Source organism: Salvelinus namaycush, unplaced genomic scaffold, assembly GCF_016432855.1.
Source record: "Salvelinus namaycush isolate Seneca unplaced genomic scaffold, SaNama_1.0 Scaffold511, whole genome shotgun sequence".
NCBI lineage: Eukaryota > Metazoa > Chordata > Actinopteri > Salmoniformes > Salmonidae > Salvelinus > Salvelinus namaycush.
The window spans coordinates 2,292-17,450 of record NW_024061211.1 but is presented as its reverse complement, the minus strand read 5'-3'; the positions used below and the strand labels follow the sequence as shown (position 1 = coordinate 17,450).

Below are 15,159 nucleotides of genomic sequence, written 5' to 3'. Positions count from 1 at the left end.
TCTTGTGAATCCAGCCAATATTTCAGATTTTTTAAGTGTTTTACAGCGAAAACACAATATAGCATTATATTAGCTTACTACAATAGCCAACCACACAACAGCATTCATTCAACGCAACGGTAGCGATAGCGAAAAAACCAGCAAAAGATATACATTTATTCACTAACCTTCACAATATTCATCAGATGACAGTCCTATAACATCATATTACACAATACATATATGGTTTGTTCGAAAATGTGCATATTTAGCGGCACAAATCGTGGTTTTACAATGTGAATACGTAGTCAAAATGCAAAAATATTGTCCGGAGAAATCTTGGAGGCACCTAATCTAATCAAATAACTAATCATAAACTTTACTAAAAAATACATGTTGGACAGCAAATGAAAGATACACTAGTTCTTAATGCAACCGCTGTGTTAGATTTTTAAAAATAACTTTAGTACGACATACAGCTTACGTTAAAGCAAGACAGCACCCAAAATCAGGGCGAAAAATACGACTACACATTTGACAGAAATACGAAATAACATCATAAATGGTTCCTACTTTTGATGAGCTTCCATCAGAATCTTGTACAAGGGGTCCTTTGTCCAGAATAATCGTTGTTTGGTTGTAGAATGTCCTCTTCATCTGTCAAATTAGCAACCAAAGCTAGCCATGTGGCGCAGGAGTGTCCAACTTCACCATAACGCAAAGTAAAGAAAATGCCAAAAATCGCAATAAACTGATATAACTCGGTTTAAAATAACTACTTTATGATGTTTTTAACACATATATCAAATAAAAGAGCCGGAGATATCTAACGTCTATAACGAAAGCTTTTCAGAACGCAATCCAGGGTTCCTTCTCGCGCCTTGCTGAACAAAGGAAAAAGTGGTCACGTCATTCCAAGAGGTCTTGTTCGGCCTCAGATCAAGCTATACACCCCATTCCACCTCTCACTGCCTATTGACATCTAGTGGAAGGCGTATGCAGTGCATGTAGATCCATAGATTTCAGGCAAATTAATAGGATGGCCCTGGAACAGAGCCCCCGATTTCAGATTTTTCACTTCCTGACAGGAAGTTTGCTGCAAAATGAGTTCTGTTTTACTCACAGATATAATTCAAACGGTTTTAGAAACTAGAGAGTGATTTCTATCCAATAGTAATAATAATATGCATATTGTACGAGCAAGAATTGAGTACGAGGTAGTTTAATTTGGGAACGATTTTTTACAAAGTGAAAATAGCGCCCCCCTGTTGACAAAAGGTTTTAACACACTTCAACCAGACGGCTGTAGAAGCTTCTGTTTTATTGAAGAACAACCGTTGTCTCCATTGAACACAATGTTGTGGTCAAGGTAGTTGTTTTATGATTGACTGAAAGAGGGGGACTTTCAGAGTATTTCTTGATTGGTCAAATGTTGGTTGGCTGAATGTTGGGTCTAGTTGGATGGTCATTGGCTGAATGTCAGTTTTGTTGAACATAGATCCTTGTTGATAGCCTGTTAGTTCTCATTAGGTTGTATTTTGGTGGTTTTTGGTTAGACTGGTTTCTCTCTCTCTCTCTGTCTCTCTCTCTCTGGCTATGAAAAAAGACAACAGACATGGCATTGACTCAAATCAAATTTATTTATAAAGCCCTTCTTACATCAGCTGATTTCTCAAAGTGCTGTACAGAAACCCAGCCTAAAACCCCAAACAGCAAGCAATGCAGGTGTAGAAGCATGGTGGCTAGGAAAAAATCCCTAGAAAGGCCGGAACCTAAGAAGAAACCTAGAGAGGAACCAGAATTTACAGAATGAAAGGACTAGGGCTGAGCAGGGACTTCATTGGCATTTGTACTTTGGTCCTTGGGCCTTTAAAACCTCTTGACGCTAGGGGTCAGAATTTTTTTATTTTCTTAAAATATCGTTACCAAGGTAAACAGACATTTTCTCTGGCCCAGATCGTAGAATATGCATATAATTTACTGATTAGGGTAGAAAACACTCCAAAGTTTCCAAAACTGTCAAAATATTGTCTGTGAGTATAACAAAACGTATTCCGCAGACGAAAACCTGAAAAAATATAACCCGGAAGTGATATTAAAAAAGAAAAAAAACTGTTTCCTTGACCGTCTTTCTTCCATTTAAAGGGGTATCAACCAGATTCCTTTTCCAATGTCTTCCTCAGGCTGTGACCAGGCTTTAGACATGGTCACAGCCTGGTGACCATATCATACAGATTAACAAAAACATTTATATTATTTTACAATCAAACATAATTGGACAACAGTTCAAATGAGCTCCAATAGCATGTAACTTGCACATATATTATTTTATCAGTGCAAAATAGTAGCTTACCCAGTTATTTGTTTGTCTTCTGGCTTGTTCGTAACAAAATGACCCATTTGTTCACGATTCTTAATCAGAGGTTGGAGTGCGTCCTGTTGTGTCACAATACAGCTGAGTATTCTGTAGTCAATGATCCTGCCGTGCCAAAGATGCTCTATCATGGAATCGCGGGAATTACGAACTTCCTGATCAATCTTTTGTTTTGATTCTGTCTTCATGCACACTCTGTTGAGATGTATAGATATGTTTTCCTGGTTCTTCATGCACACTCTGCTAAGATGTATAGATATGTTTTCCTGGTTCTTCATGCACACTCTGCTGAGATGTATAGATATGTTTTCCTGGTTCTTCATGCACACTCTGCTGAGATGTATAGATATGTTGTCCTGGTTCTTCATGCACACTCTGAGATGTATAGATATGTTGTCCTGGTTCTTCATGCACACTCTGAGATGTATAGATATGTTTTCCTGGTTCTTCATGCACACTCTGCACACAATAGGGATCCTTCTTTGTTTTCTGTAAGACAGTGAATGCACAATAAGTACATGTAATGAAGTTATTACTTAAAACCTCTCTGGGATATGTGGGACGCTAGCGTCCCACCTGGCCAACATCCAGTGAAAATGCAGAGCGCCAAATTCAAATAAATGACTGTAAAAATTTAACTTTCATGAAATTCACACATTCAATATACCAAATTAAAGCTACACTTGTGATCAGTTCGTTTTATATGTTCTCTAACACAGACAGTTGTTCCTGCTGTAGATGTTATGCCTTTGTACAGATCTAGGATCAGTTCGTTTTATATGTTCTCTAACACAGACAGTTGTTCCTGCTGTAGATGTTATGCCTTTGTACAGATCTAGGATCAGTTTGTTTTATATGTTCTCTAACACAGACAGTTGTTCCTGCTGTAGATGTTATGCCTTTGTACAGATCTAGGATCAGTTCGTTTTATATGTTCTCTAACACAGACAGTTGTTCCTGCTGTAGATGTTATGCCTTTGTACAGATCTAGGATCAGTTTGTTTTATATGTTCTCTAACACAGACAGTTGTTCCTGCTGTAGATGTTATGCCTTTGTACAGATCTAGGATCAGTTCGTTTTATATGTTCTCTAACACAGACAGTTGTTCCTGCTGTAGATGTTATGCCTTTGCACAGATCAAGGACCAGTTCACCTCCACAATGCATTTACAGTACCGGTCAATTGTTTGGACACACCTACAAATTCAATGTTGTTTCTTTATTTTAACTATTGTCTACATTGTACAGATCTAGGATCAGTTTTAACTATTGTCTACACTGTAGAATAATAGTGGAGACATTGAAACTATGAAATAACACATATGGAATCATGTAGTAACCAAATAAGTGTTAAATAAATAAAAAGATATGTTATGTGGGAAGAGTTTTTCAAGATCTAGTTATTTAACTATACACCAGAAAACACACACAGGAGAGAAATCGTATAGCTGTGATCAATGTGAAAAGAGTTTTACTGGATCAAGCTCCATGATATTGCACCAGAGAACACACACAGGAGAGAAACCTTATGGCTGTGATCAATGTGGGAAGAGTTTTACTACATCCAGCCAGCTGACTTCACACCAGATAACACACAAAGGAGAGAAACCTTTTAGCTGTTCTCAATTTGGGAAGTTTTAATCACCGAAGCACCCTAATATCACACCGGAGAACTCACACATGAGATAAATCTTATAGCTGTGGTCAATGTGGGAAGAGTTTTGTTTCATCTGGCCCTCTGACTATACACCAGAGAACACACACAGGAGAGAAATCTCATAGCTGTGATCAATGTGACAAGCGATACTCTGATAAAAGATCTCTGATCAAACATCAGAAAATACATACATGAAGGAGTTGTTTCATGATATCAATGAAATGATGTCACAATGTAGAATGTTTTAACATTGTAGTAGGAGTATTTTAATGATGTCACAATGTTGAATGTTTTAACATTGCAGTAGGAGTATTTTAATGATGTCACAATGTAGAATGTTTTAACATTGTAGTAGGAGTATTTTAATGATGTCACAATGTAGAATGTTTTAACATAGTAGTAGGAGTATTTTAATGATGTCACAATGTAAACGTTTGCCCCCTGTTCAATTGATTTCTGCATGATTTGGATATTAACCTCAGGGGAAAAATCCAGGCTATTAATCCAGTACTATTTATGTGATTTAACAAAAAGTGACTAACAAAAAAATAGCTGTGTTACACTTACAGCATTGGTGACCCACTTGAATCAAAATGTAGCTAGCTGTTTTCTACAAGTTGTCCTCTAACCAGTGATGTACACATTATTCCCAGATTCCATCTGGTTTTTGAGCTGTTAGTTTTAACATGACATGCAACCTCATCTCCCTACTCTCACGCAAATGATTTCAACATGATATCGATGAGTGATGAAAAATAAGTGTTGCGTTCCTTTGTTTAGCGACCTCTAAATTTAAAGTCATCACTCCAAAATGTAGCTGACTGTCTTCTGCAGGTTGTCCTCTAACCAGTGAGGTAAAATATATCTCCCATTTCCATGTGTTTGTTTAGTCGTGTTAGTTTCAACAGCACATACAACCTGATTTCCCCCTAATTGATATCAGTGATTTATTGCTACTAAACAGCAGCGTTGTTGTTGCTGGGCAGTTTATAAGGTGCTTGTTTAAAAACACAAGTAATATGATTATGACAGATGTTTGTGTTTATATACATGTTTTATTATTCCATGCCTCACCATTAAGTCAATTATTGCCAATACATGTTAACAAAGGGGTGTACATTTGATTGTCATATTTCATATTTAAAATGTATCTAACATTTAGTAATGATAATTATTTATGCAACCAGCTGACCATTTTTGGGTACAATTATATTGACATTGTTGCCCTGCTATTAGAATATCAGGGTTCATTCTCAGAAGTGCCAACCCAAATGTACTAGAGCATGACATTGGGGACTGGGCCCAGATCCAACAACATGCCTATCGAGTGAACCCTGAAAAGAGAGAGAAGCTCCGTGAGGTGGAAAGTTACTACGGATGTTGCAGGAGTTTCCCCTTGAAATCAGACCGTGGTAAGGACAACTTGGTTGCTGAAATTCTCAATGGTGGGCAGTCAAAAATGTTTTGCGTTTCGCCAGTGCGTTGCCATGGATCCCAGGTTTTATTTTGACTGCACTTTTTTCTGTATTGGAGATGAGTTTTATTTGGGCGCGTTCCAAGGGGACGAGAGTTCTAGAAGCAAGTGAGTTTTAGGAAGACGAGAGTTCTAGAAGCTAGTGAGTAAAAAAAAAAAATAACATTGTAGAAAAATATATATATTTAGAAATGCGTGTGTTTTTAATTGTTGACAGCCAGTAGACACCATGTTTATATTGGTGAAGGTGAAGCATTGTAACGTTAGTTGATTATAATGTGAAATGGAAGTTGTTTTCTGTAGGAGGTGAGCAAACTTGTCCGAACAAAAATATAGGACGTATTTGTTGGCTTAAGGGGGAAGGTGTTACAGGCTTTGGTTTTTCCATTTATGTTTTGAGGTTGGGATTTAGCACGTATAGCTCGTTAGCACGTATAGCTGGTTAGCACGTAGGGAGCACTGATTGGTGTCACCTCATTCGTCAGTTTGTGTTACACCTGTGCTGGCTTGTCCATCTCGTTAGTGGGAAGGTGTTTCACCTGAGCTGGTCCAGGTGCTATTTAAGAGTGTCTGGCCCAGTATGCCAGTTGTCTTTGAAGATGTGGAGGGTCAACAACGTTAGTTGCGCTACCTTTTTGGTTTGCTTCCTGTCTTTAAGTTTGGTGTGGGTTTTTCCTTTGGTTGTCTCTTCTTGGGCAGATTTAGTGGCTGTCTTTTAGGTCCCAGTTGTTGTTACTAGTCAACTTTCAGTGGACACCCCCATAGTGTCTTTCAGAACCCCTCCTAAACCCCCACTTGTTTAGTTGTGGTTGTTGTCAGTGACTCTTTGTTAGTTCCCTCTTCTATTTAAGGGACATTTGTGGTTTTCTTGCTGTGGAACGTAACAAGAAAACAATGGAGTAAAACAAGCTTATATTTTGGGTTGGATATTGCATTCAAATGTTAATATTTTAATCAATGACGTTTCCATACAATGCTCATTAATCTTTCAGTTGTTATTCTTCAATTTTTTTTATCCTTTTGTGGTAAAAAAATTCCTGTGAAGCCAATGTGTTGCATCCATGTCTGAAATGTGCTGTTTAAATAAAGCTTGATTTGAACATATTGTAACCCAATGACCAATGAAGAAATATGTGTAAAGCAACACACATCTTAGTATGAAAAACAGTATCAATCTGACTTTTCCAGCCTGCTGAAGGCGTGGTGGAGTGGTAAACACCACCCCCGGCTCTACCAGGGGCTTGAGGTGGTCTCCCACAGCTCCTCTTATATCATGTTCTGTGGCCTTGCCGTTCCATTTCTTGACTGCCCCTACAACACAGAAACACATTTAGTCGTATTATATAAAACACTCAAAGTAATGGATATGGAGCATCTATAGCCTCAGTTACACCTGGCACCTAAATGTGACTTCTGTCATCTGAAATTCACCCTCACCTTTGATGCACATGAAACAAGTTATCTGGACATTTTGATTAAGAGGGAGAGGGGTGGCTTTAGCACAGACCTAAACAGGAAGTCGACGGACAGGAATTCCCTGTTAGCTTCCATCCTACACCCCTAGAAAATAGCCTCTCCATCAGCCAATACTGTCGCAGACGCAGGTTTAGTGGTACACAGAGTGACTATGACAAGCAAGCCCACTGTCTGGATGAGCGTTTCAGACAGCGGGGTTACCCAGAGGACTGTCTGGATGAGCGTTTCAGACAGCGGGGTTACCCAGAGGACTGTCTGGATGAGTGTTTCAGACAGCGGGGTTACCCAGAGGACTGTCTGGATGAGTGTTTCAGACAGCGGGGTTACCCAGAGGACTGTCTGGATGAGTGTTTCAGACAGCGGGGTTACCCAGAGGACTGTCTGGATGAGTGTTTCAGACAGGGGGGGTTACCCAGAGGACTGTCTGGATGAGCGTTTCAGACAGCGGGGTTACCCAGAGGACTGTCTGGATGAGAGTTTCAGACAGCGGGGTTACCCAGAGGACTGTCTGGATGAGTGTTTCAGACAGCGGGGTTACCCAGAGGACTGTCTGGATGAGTGTTTCAGACAGGGGGGTTACCCAGAGGACTGTCTGGATGAGCGTTTCAGACAGCGGGGTTACCCAGAGGACTGTCTGGATTAGCGTTTCAGACAGCGGGGTTACCCAGAGGAATGTCTGGATGAGCGTTTCAGACAGCGGGGTTACCCAGAGGACTGTCTGGATGAGCGTTTCAGACAGCGGGGTTACCCAGAGGACTGTCTGGATGAGCGTTTCAGACAGCGGGGTTACCCAGAGGACTGTCTGGATGAGCGTTTCAGACAGCGGGGTTACCCAGAGGACTGTCTGGATGAGCGTTTCAGACAGCGGGGTTACCCAGAGGACTGGATGGATGAGCGTTTCAGACAGCGGGGTTACCCAGAGGACTGTCTGGATGAGCGTTTCAGACAGCGGGGTTACCCAGAGGACTGTCTGGATGAGCGTTTCAGACAGCGGGGTTACCCAGAGGACTGTCTGGATGAGCGTTTCAGACAGCGGGGTTACCCAGAGGACTGTCTGGATGAGCGTTTCAGACAGCGGGGTTACCCAGAGGACTGTCTGGATGAGCGTTTCAGACAGCTGGGTTACCCAGAGGACTGTCTGGATGAGTGTTTCAGACAGCGGGGTAGTAGAAACATCTGTTGGGTTGGTAGAATGTGTAAAGACCCATCTCATTGGTTAATATTCACTGTAGTAGAAACATCTGTTGGTTGGTAGAATGTGGAAAGACCCACCTCATTGGTTAATATTCACTGTTGTAGAAACATCTGTTGGTTGGTAGAATGTAGAAAGACCCATCTCATTGGTTAATATTCACTGTAGTAGAAACATCTGTTGGGTTGGTAGAATGTAGAAGTAGGTTTTAAATTCATACTTATTACAAATCTGTAGTTGTCTGACTATTACATTTATCTGCGTTAACCACTCCAGTCAACAGATGGCGATATGCGTTTTTCAGGCGATGCTATCAGAGTGACGTATAATGTAGTGGACGGGACGCTTCTTCAACAACATCTAGTCAGCCACCTCGGTAGCTTCCTAGCGGAAACATTCAAGCTGTTCAGACTGCTTCGGTGTAAATTTACCTCTGTATGTGAAACATAATTCTGTCTTTTAACTAGTTTCCCCATTTAATGTCATATTTCCGTTTAGTCAGGGAACGGTAGCTGGCTTGATAAATGAGCCTATCACTAGGCTAGTCGCTAACTAGCTAGGTTAGCTGGCTAACATCCCCGACCATGAGCTCAGCAAGCTACTGCCCTCCTGCTAAAAAAGAGGTCTGCTGGAAGGAGAAAGAAGGTATTTGGCTGAACGTTGTCGTGAAAGAGGAGGATGAAGAGAAGGATGTCACAGTAAACGAAGAAGTAGAGGGTGAGGCTGTTACAGAGAAAGAAGAGGAAGAAAACGATTATACTTTTTTTGGAGTGAATGAAGGACAGATAACTGTCATATTGAAGGAGGAGGAGAGGGAAGAGGAGGAGACAGAAGATCTGAGTAACACCAGTAAGTCCTTTCTTGAAAATAGTTTTTGAACTGATGTGTGGTTTTAAAACGGCATTCTACTCTAGTTCTGAGCTTAAATGCTGTTTATTAATGTAGGAATTGATAAAGCTACACTGTAAGATGTGAATACCATCAACAAGCTGGCCAACTACAAAACTTTAACAATGGATTTGCACGCAAAATCACAACTTAAATGTCTTACGGAATGGACTTGCCTTCATTCAATACTGCAATTCCATTGTGCTAAACTGGAGGCGATTCCAGCCCACTGTTGACTGCGGTCAAGTGAGCCGACAGTCGCAAAACGTGGTCAGTTTCTTCCTGAGTTTGCGTGCGGGAATACACTTTTTTTCAGGCAGGGAAACTGAGTTGAACGGACTCTCATGCACAGATAGTCGAGACGCTACAAATCATTCCAAATCATTCCAAGCGTTATCATAAAGTACTTTATCATTGCTAGAGTGCCAAGCGTAGGCTGGAGTGGTGTAAACGCTACAGCATACAATGACATTCTAGACGATTCTGTGCTTCCAGCTTTGTGGCAACAATTTAGGGAAGGCCCTTTGCATAGACACTTTCCAGGCAGGCGGACAGACACTTTCCTGTATATCATCCTGGCAGGCATAGACACTGTCCTGTATATCATCCTGGCAGGCATAGACACTTTCCTGTATATCATCCTAGCAGGCATAGACACTTTCCTGTATATCATCCTGGCAGGCATAGACACTTTCCTGTAAATCATCCTAGCAGGCATAGACACTGTCCTGTAAATCATCCTAGCAGGCAGGCGGACAGACACTTTCCTGTAAATCATCCTAGCAGGCATAGACACTGTCCTGTATATCATCCTAGCAGGCATAGACACTTTCCTGTATATCATCCTAGCAGGCATAGACACTTTCCTGTATATCATCCTAGCAGGCAGGCGGACAGACACTGTCCTGTATATCATCCTAGCAGGCAGGCGGACAGACACTGTCCTGTATATCATCCTAGCAGGCATAGACACTTTCCTGTATATCATCCTAGCAGGCAGGCGGACAGACACTGTCCTGTATATCATCCTAGCAGGCATAGACACTTTCCTGTAAATTGTCCTAGCAGGCAGGCGGACAGACACTTTCCTGTTTATCATCCTAGCAGGCATAGACACTTTCCTGTATATCATCCTAGCAGGCATAGACACTTTCCTGTATATCATCCTAGCAGGCAGGCGGACAGACACTGTCCTGTATATCATCCTAGCAGGCATAGACACTTTCCTGTATATCATCCTAGCAGGCATAGACACTTTCCTGTATATCATCCTAGCAGGCAGGCGGACAGACACTTTCCTGTATATCATCCTGGCAGGCATAGACACTTTCCTGTATATCATCCTGGCAGGCATAGACACTGTCCTGTATATCATCCTGGCAGGCATAGACACTGTCCTGTATATCATCCTGGCAGGCATAGACACTTTCCTGTATATCATCCTAGCAGGCATAGACACTTTCCTGTATATCATCCTGGCAGGCATAGACACTTTCCTGTAAATCATCCTAGCAGGCATAGACACTGTCCTGTAAATCATCCTAGCAGGCAGGCGGACAGACACTTTCCTGTAAATCATCCTAGCAGGCATAGACACTGTCCTGTATATCATCCTAGCAGGCATAGACACTTTCCTGTATATCATCCTAGCAGGCATAGACACTTTCCTGTATATCATCCTAGCAGGCAGGCGGACAGACACTGTCCTGTATATCATCCTAGCAGGCAGGCGGACAGACACTGTCCTGTATATCATCCTAGCAGGCATAGACACTGTCCTGTATATCATCCTGGCAGGCATAGACACTTTCCTGTATATCATCCTGGCAGGCATAGACACTTTCCTGTATATCATCCTGGCAGGCATAGACACTTTCCTGTATATCATCCTGGCAGGCAGGCAGGCATAGACACTTTCCTGTATATCATCCTAGCAGGCATAGACACTGTCCTGTATATCATCCTAGCAGGCATAGACACTTTCCTGTATATCATCCTAGCAGGCATAGACACTTTCCTGTATATCATCCTAGCAGGCATAGACACTTTCCTGTATATCATCCTAGCAGGCATAGACACTTTCCTGTATATCATCCTAGCAGGCATAGACACTTTCCTGTATATCATCCTAGCAGGCATAGACACTTTCCTGTATATCATCCTAGCAGGCATAGACACTGTCCTGTATATCATCCTAGCAGGCATAGACACTTTCCTGTATATCATCCTGGCAGGCAGGCAGGCATAGATACTTTCCTGTATATCATCCTAGCAGGCATAGACACTGTCCTGTATATCATCCTGGCAGGCATAGACACTTTCCTGTATATCATCCTGGCAGGCATAGACACTTTCCTGTATATCATCCTAGCAGGCATAGACACTTTCCTGTATATCATCCTGGCAGGCATAGACACTTTCCTGTATATCATCCTAGCAGGCAGGCATAGATACTTTCCTGTATATCATCCTAGCAGGCATAGACACTTTCCTGTATATCATCCTGGCAGGCATAGACACTTTCCTGTATATCATCCTAGCAGGCATAGACACTTTCCTGTATATCATCCTAGCAGGCAGGCGGACAGACACTGTCCTGTATATCATCCTAGCAGGCATAGACACTGTCCTGTATATCATCCTGGCAGGCATAGACACTTTCCTGTATATCATCCTGGCAGGCATAGACACTTTCCTGTATATCATCCTAGCAGGCATAGACACTTTCCTGTATATCATCCTGGCAGGCATAGACACTTTCCTGTATATCATCCTGGCAGGCATAGACACTTTCCTGTATATCATCCTGGCAGGCATAGACACTTTCCTGTATATCATCCTGGCAGGCATAGACACTTTCCTGTATATCATCCTGGCAGGCATAGACACTGTCCTGTATATCATCCTAGCAGGCATAGACACTTTCCTGTATATCATCCTGGCAGGCAGGCAGACAGAGACACAGTTGAAGTCGGAAGTTTACATACACCTTAGCCAAATACATTTAAACTCAGTTTTTCACAATTCCTGACATTTAATCCAAGTAAAAATTCCCTGTTTTAGGTCAGTTAGGATCACCACTTTATTTTAAGAATGTGAATTGTCAAAATAGTAGAGAATGATTTATTTCAGCGTTTATTTCTTTCATCACATTCCCAGTGGGTCAGAAGTTTACATACACTCAATAAGTATTTGGTAGTATTGCCTTTAAATTGTTTAACTTGGGTCAAATGTTTTGGGTAGCCTTCCACAAGCTTCCCACAATAAATTGGGTGAATTTTGGCCCATTCCTCCTGACAGAGCTAGTGTAACTGAGTCAGGTTTGTAGGCCTCCTTGCTCTCACTCGCTTTTTCAGTTATGCTCACAAATGTTCTATAGGTTGAGGTCAGGGCTTTGTGAGGGCCACAACTTTTCCCACAACTTTTGCCACAACTTTGGAAGTATGCTTGGGGTCATTGTCCATTCGGGAAACCCATTTGCAACCAAGCTTTAACTTCCTGACTGATGTCTTGAGATGTTGCTTCAATATATCCCCATAACCACCAGTCCCTCCTGCAGCAAAGCACCCCCACAACATGATGCTGCCACCCCCGTTTTTCACAGCTGGGATGGTGTTCTTCGGTTTGCAAGCATCCCCCTTTTTCCTCCAAACATATCGATGGTCATTATGGCCAAACAGTTCTATTTTTGTTTCATCAGATCAGAGGACATTTCTCCAAAAAGTAAGAACTTTGTCCCCATGTGCAGTTGCAAACCGTAGTCTGGCTTTTTTTATGGTGGTTTTGGAGCAGTGGCTTCTCCTTGCTGAGTGGCCTTTCAGGTTATGTCAATATAGGACTCGTTTTACTTTGGATATAGATACTTTTGTACCTGTTTCCTCCAGCATCTTCACAAGATCCTTTGCTGTTGTTCTGGGATTGATTTGCACTTTTCGCACAAAAGTATATTCATCTCTAGGAGACAGAATGCATCTCTTTCCAGAGCGGTATGACTGCTGTGTGGTCCCATGGTGTTTATACTTGCGTACTATTGTTTGTACAGATGAACGTGATACCTTCAGGCGTTTGGAAATTGCTCCCAAGGATGAACCAGACTTGTAGAGGACTACAATTTTTTTTCTGAGGTCTTTGGCAATTTCTTTTGATTTTCCCGTGATGTCAAGCAAAGAGGCACTGAGTTTGAAGGTGGGCCTTGAAATACATCCACAGGTACACCTCCAATTGACTCAAATGATGTCAATAAATCTATCAGAAGCTTCTAAAGCCATGACATCATTTTCTGGAATTTTCCAAGCTGTTTAAAGGCACAGTCAACTTAGTGTATGTAAACTTCTGACCCACTGGAATTGTGATACAGTGAATTATACGTGAAATAATCTGTCTGCAAACAATTGTTGGGAAAATGACTTGTGTCATGCACAAAGTAGATGTCCTAACCGACTTGCCAAAACTATAGTTTGTTAACAAGAAATTTGTGGAGTGGTTGAAAAATGAGTTTTAATGACTCCCACCTAAGTGTATGTAAACTTCCGACTTCAACTGTACATGTGGGTGTGTGTGATCAAGTAGACCTTCGTCAGTGGAGACAGGAAGCACCGAGGAGACCTCCGTCAGTGGAGACAGGAAGCACCGAGGAGACCTCCGTCAGTGGAGACAGGAAGCACCGAGGAGACCTCCGTCAGCGGAGACAGGAAGCTCCGAGGAGACCTCCGTCAGTGGAGACAGGAAGCTCCGAGGAGGCCTCCGTCAGTGGAGACAGGAAGCACCGAGGAGACCTCCGTCACCTGAATCTGGCTCTCCTCTCAAGAAAAATATATTTGTTTATGCTTAATTCTTTCATAACATTAACTAATTATTTATTCATGTTTCGCTCAATTATGTATAATGGGCCTTGAGCAAATTTGTTTCTTTCAATTATGTGTTGTGTAATTTTACCAAAATATGCAGCTCACGTTTATGACATTGGTAACATTATCCTAGTACACACCTGACTGCAGGACATTGACAGGCCAGCTGATGGGCCCTGGGCAAATCTCTTGTACTGGGAGTACTCTGACAGGACTTCCTCTGGTGTAATTATGCCTTAGTCAAGTGCTCCTTGTAAAAGGCAACCAGACCCCTCAACTCCTCCTGACCATACTGACTGGCGGACTCTCTGACTAAGAACCACACAGAGACCTGCATTTTGTAGTCGCTTTAATAATACTTGTGAAAACTGACTTCAGGTGATTGAGGGATCTAGTCTAGATTATACGTCATAGGAAGTTTTATCATGTGGCGGTTTCATTCAGGTCTCTGTTTAATTAAATCATATGTTTGTCTTTGACAGGAGAGAGACCAGACTCTCCTTCTGACAGCAGGAAGAGTCCTTCAGGGAAACCAGACCCCGAGACGTCCAAACCAGCAGGACGACATCACTGCTCCCAGTGTGGAAAGAGTTTTAGTCAGTTAGGGAGCCTGAGAACACATAAGAGAATACACACTGGAGAGAAGCCTTACCACTGTTCCCAATGTGGAATGACGTTTACCCAGTTAGGGAGCCTGCAAAACCATGAGAGGGGACACACAGGGGAAAAGCTTTTCCAATGTTCCTATTGTGGAAAGAGTTTTGGCCAGGTAGGAAACCTGAACAAGCATGAGAGGACACACACAGGTAAGAAGATGTACCGCTGCTCCCAGTGTGGAGAGAGATTTACCCGGTTAAGGTACCTGAAAGAGCATGAAAGAATACATACAAATACACAGGAGGAGAAGACATACCACTGCACTCATTGTGGAAAGACCTTTTCCCAGTCAGAGAACCTGAAAACACATGAGAGAATCGAGAGGCTGTGTTCTGACTTGTGTTTTTGACTGAGAATTTGTGTTTTTGTTTGGGCTGTCAGACTTGAGTTCACTTTGTGTAATGTTAGTGCACTATTTTTTGTGAATTTATTGTGATGTTTTTAAAATTGTATAACTGCCTTTAATTTTGCTGGACCCCAGGAAGAGGAGCTGCTGCCTTGGCAGGAACTAATTGGGATCCATAATAAACCCCAGGAAGAGTAGCTGCTGCCTTGGCAGGAACTAATGGGGATCCATAATAAACCCCAGGAAGAGTAGCTGCTGCCTTGGCAGGA

General features: G+C 42.0%; 1 protein-coding gene across 1 annotated transcript; it reads left to right on the top strand.

The window, feature by feature from the left end:
• Positions 1-8,420: 8,420 nt before the first annotated feature.
• LOC120041705 (histone H3.v1-like) lies at positions 8,421-14,433 on the top strand (the record flags this gene model as incomplete). The annotated part of the gene is made up of 2 exons (XM_038986573.1): positions 8,421-9,001; positions 14,370-14,433. Coding segments are annotated over exons 1-2 (329 nt in total), but the record flags the coding sequence as incomplete, so codon positions are not given.
• Between the last annotated feature and the right edge of the window lie 726 nt (positions 14,434-15,159).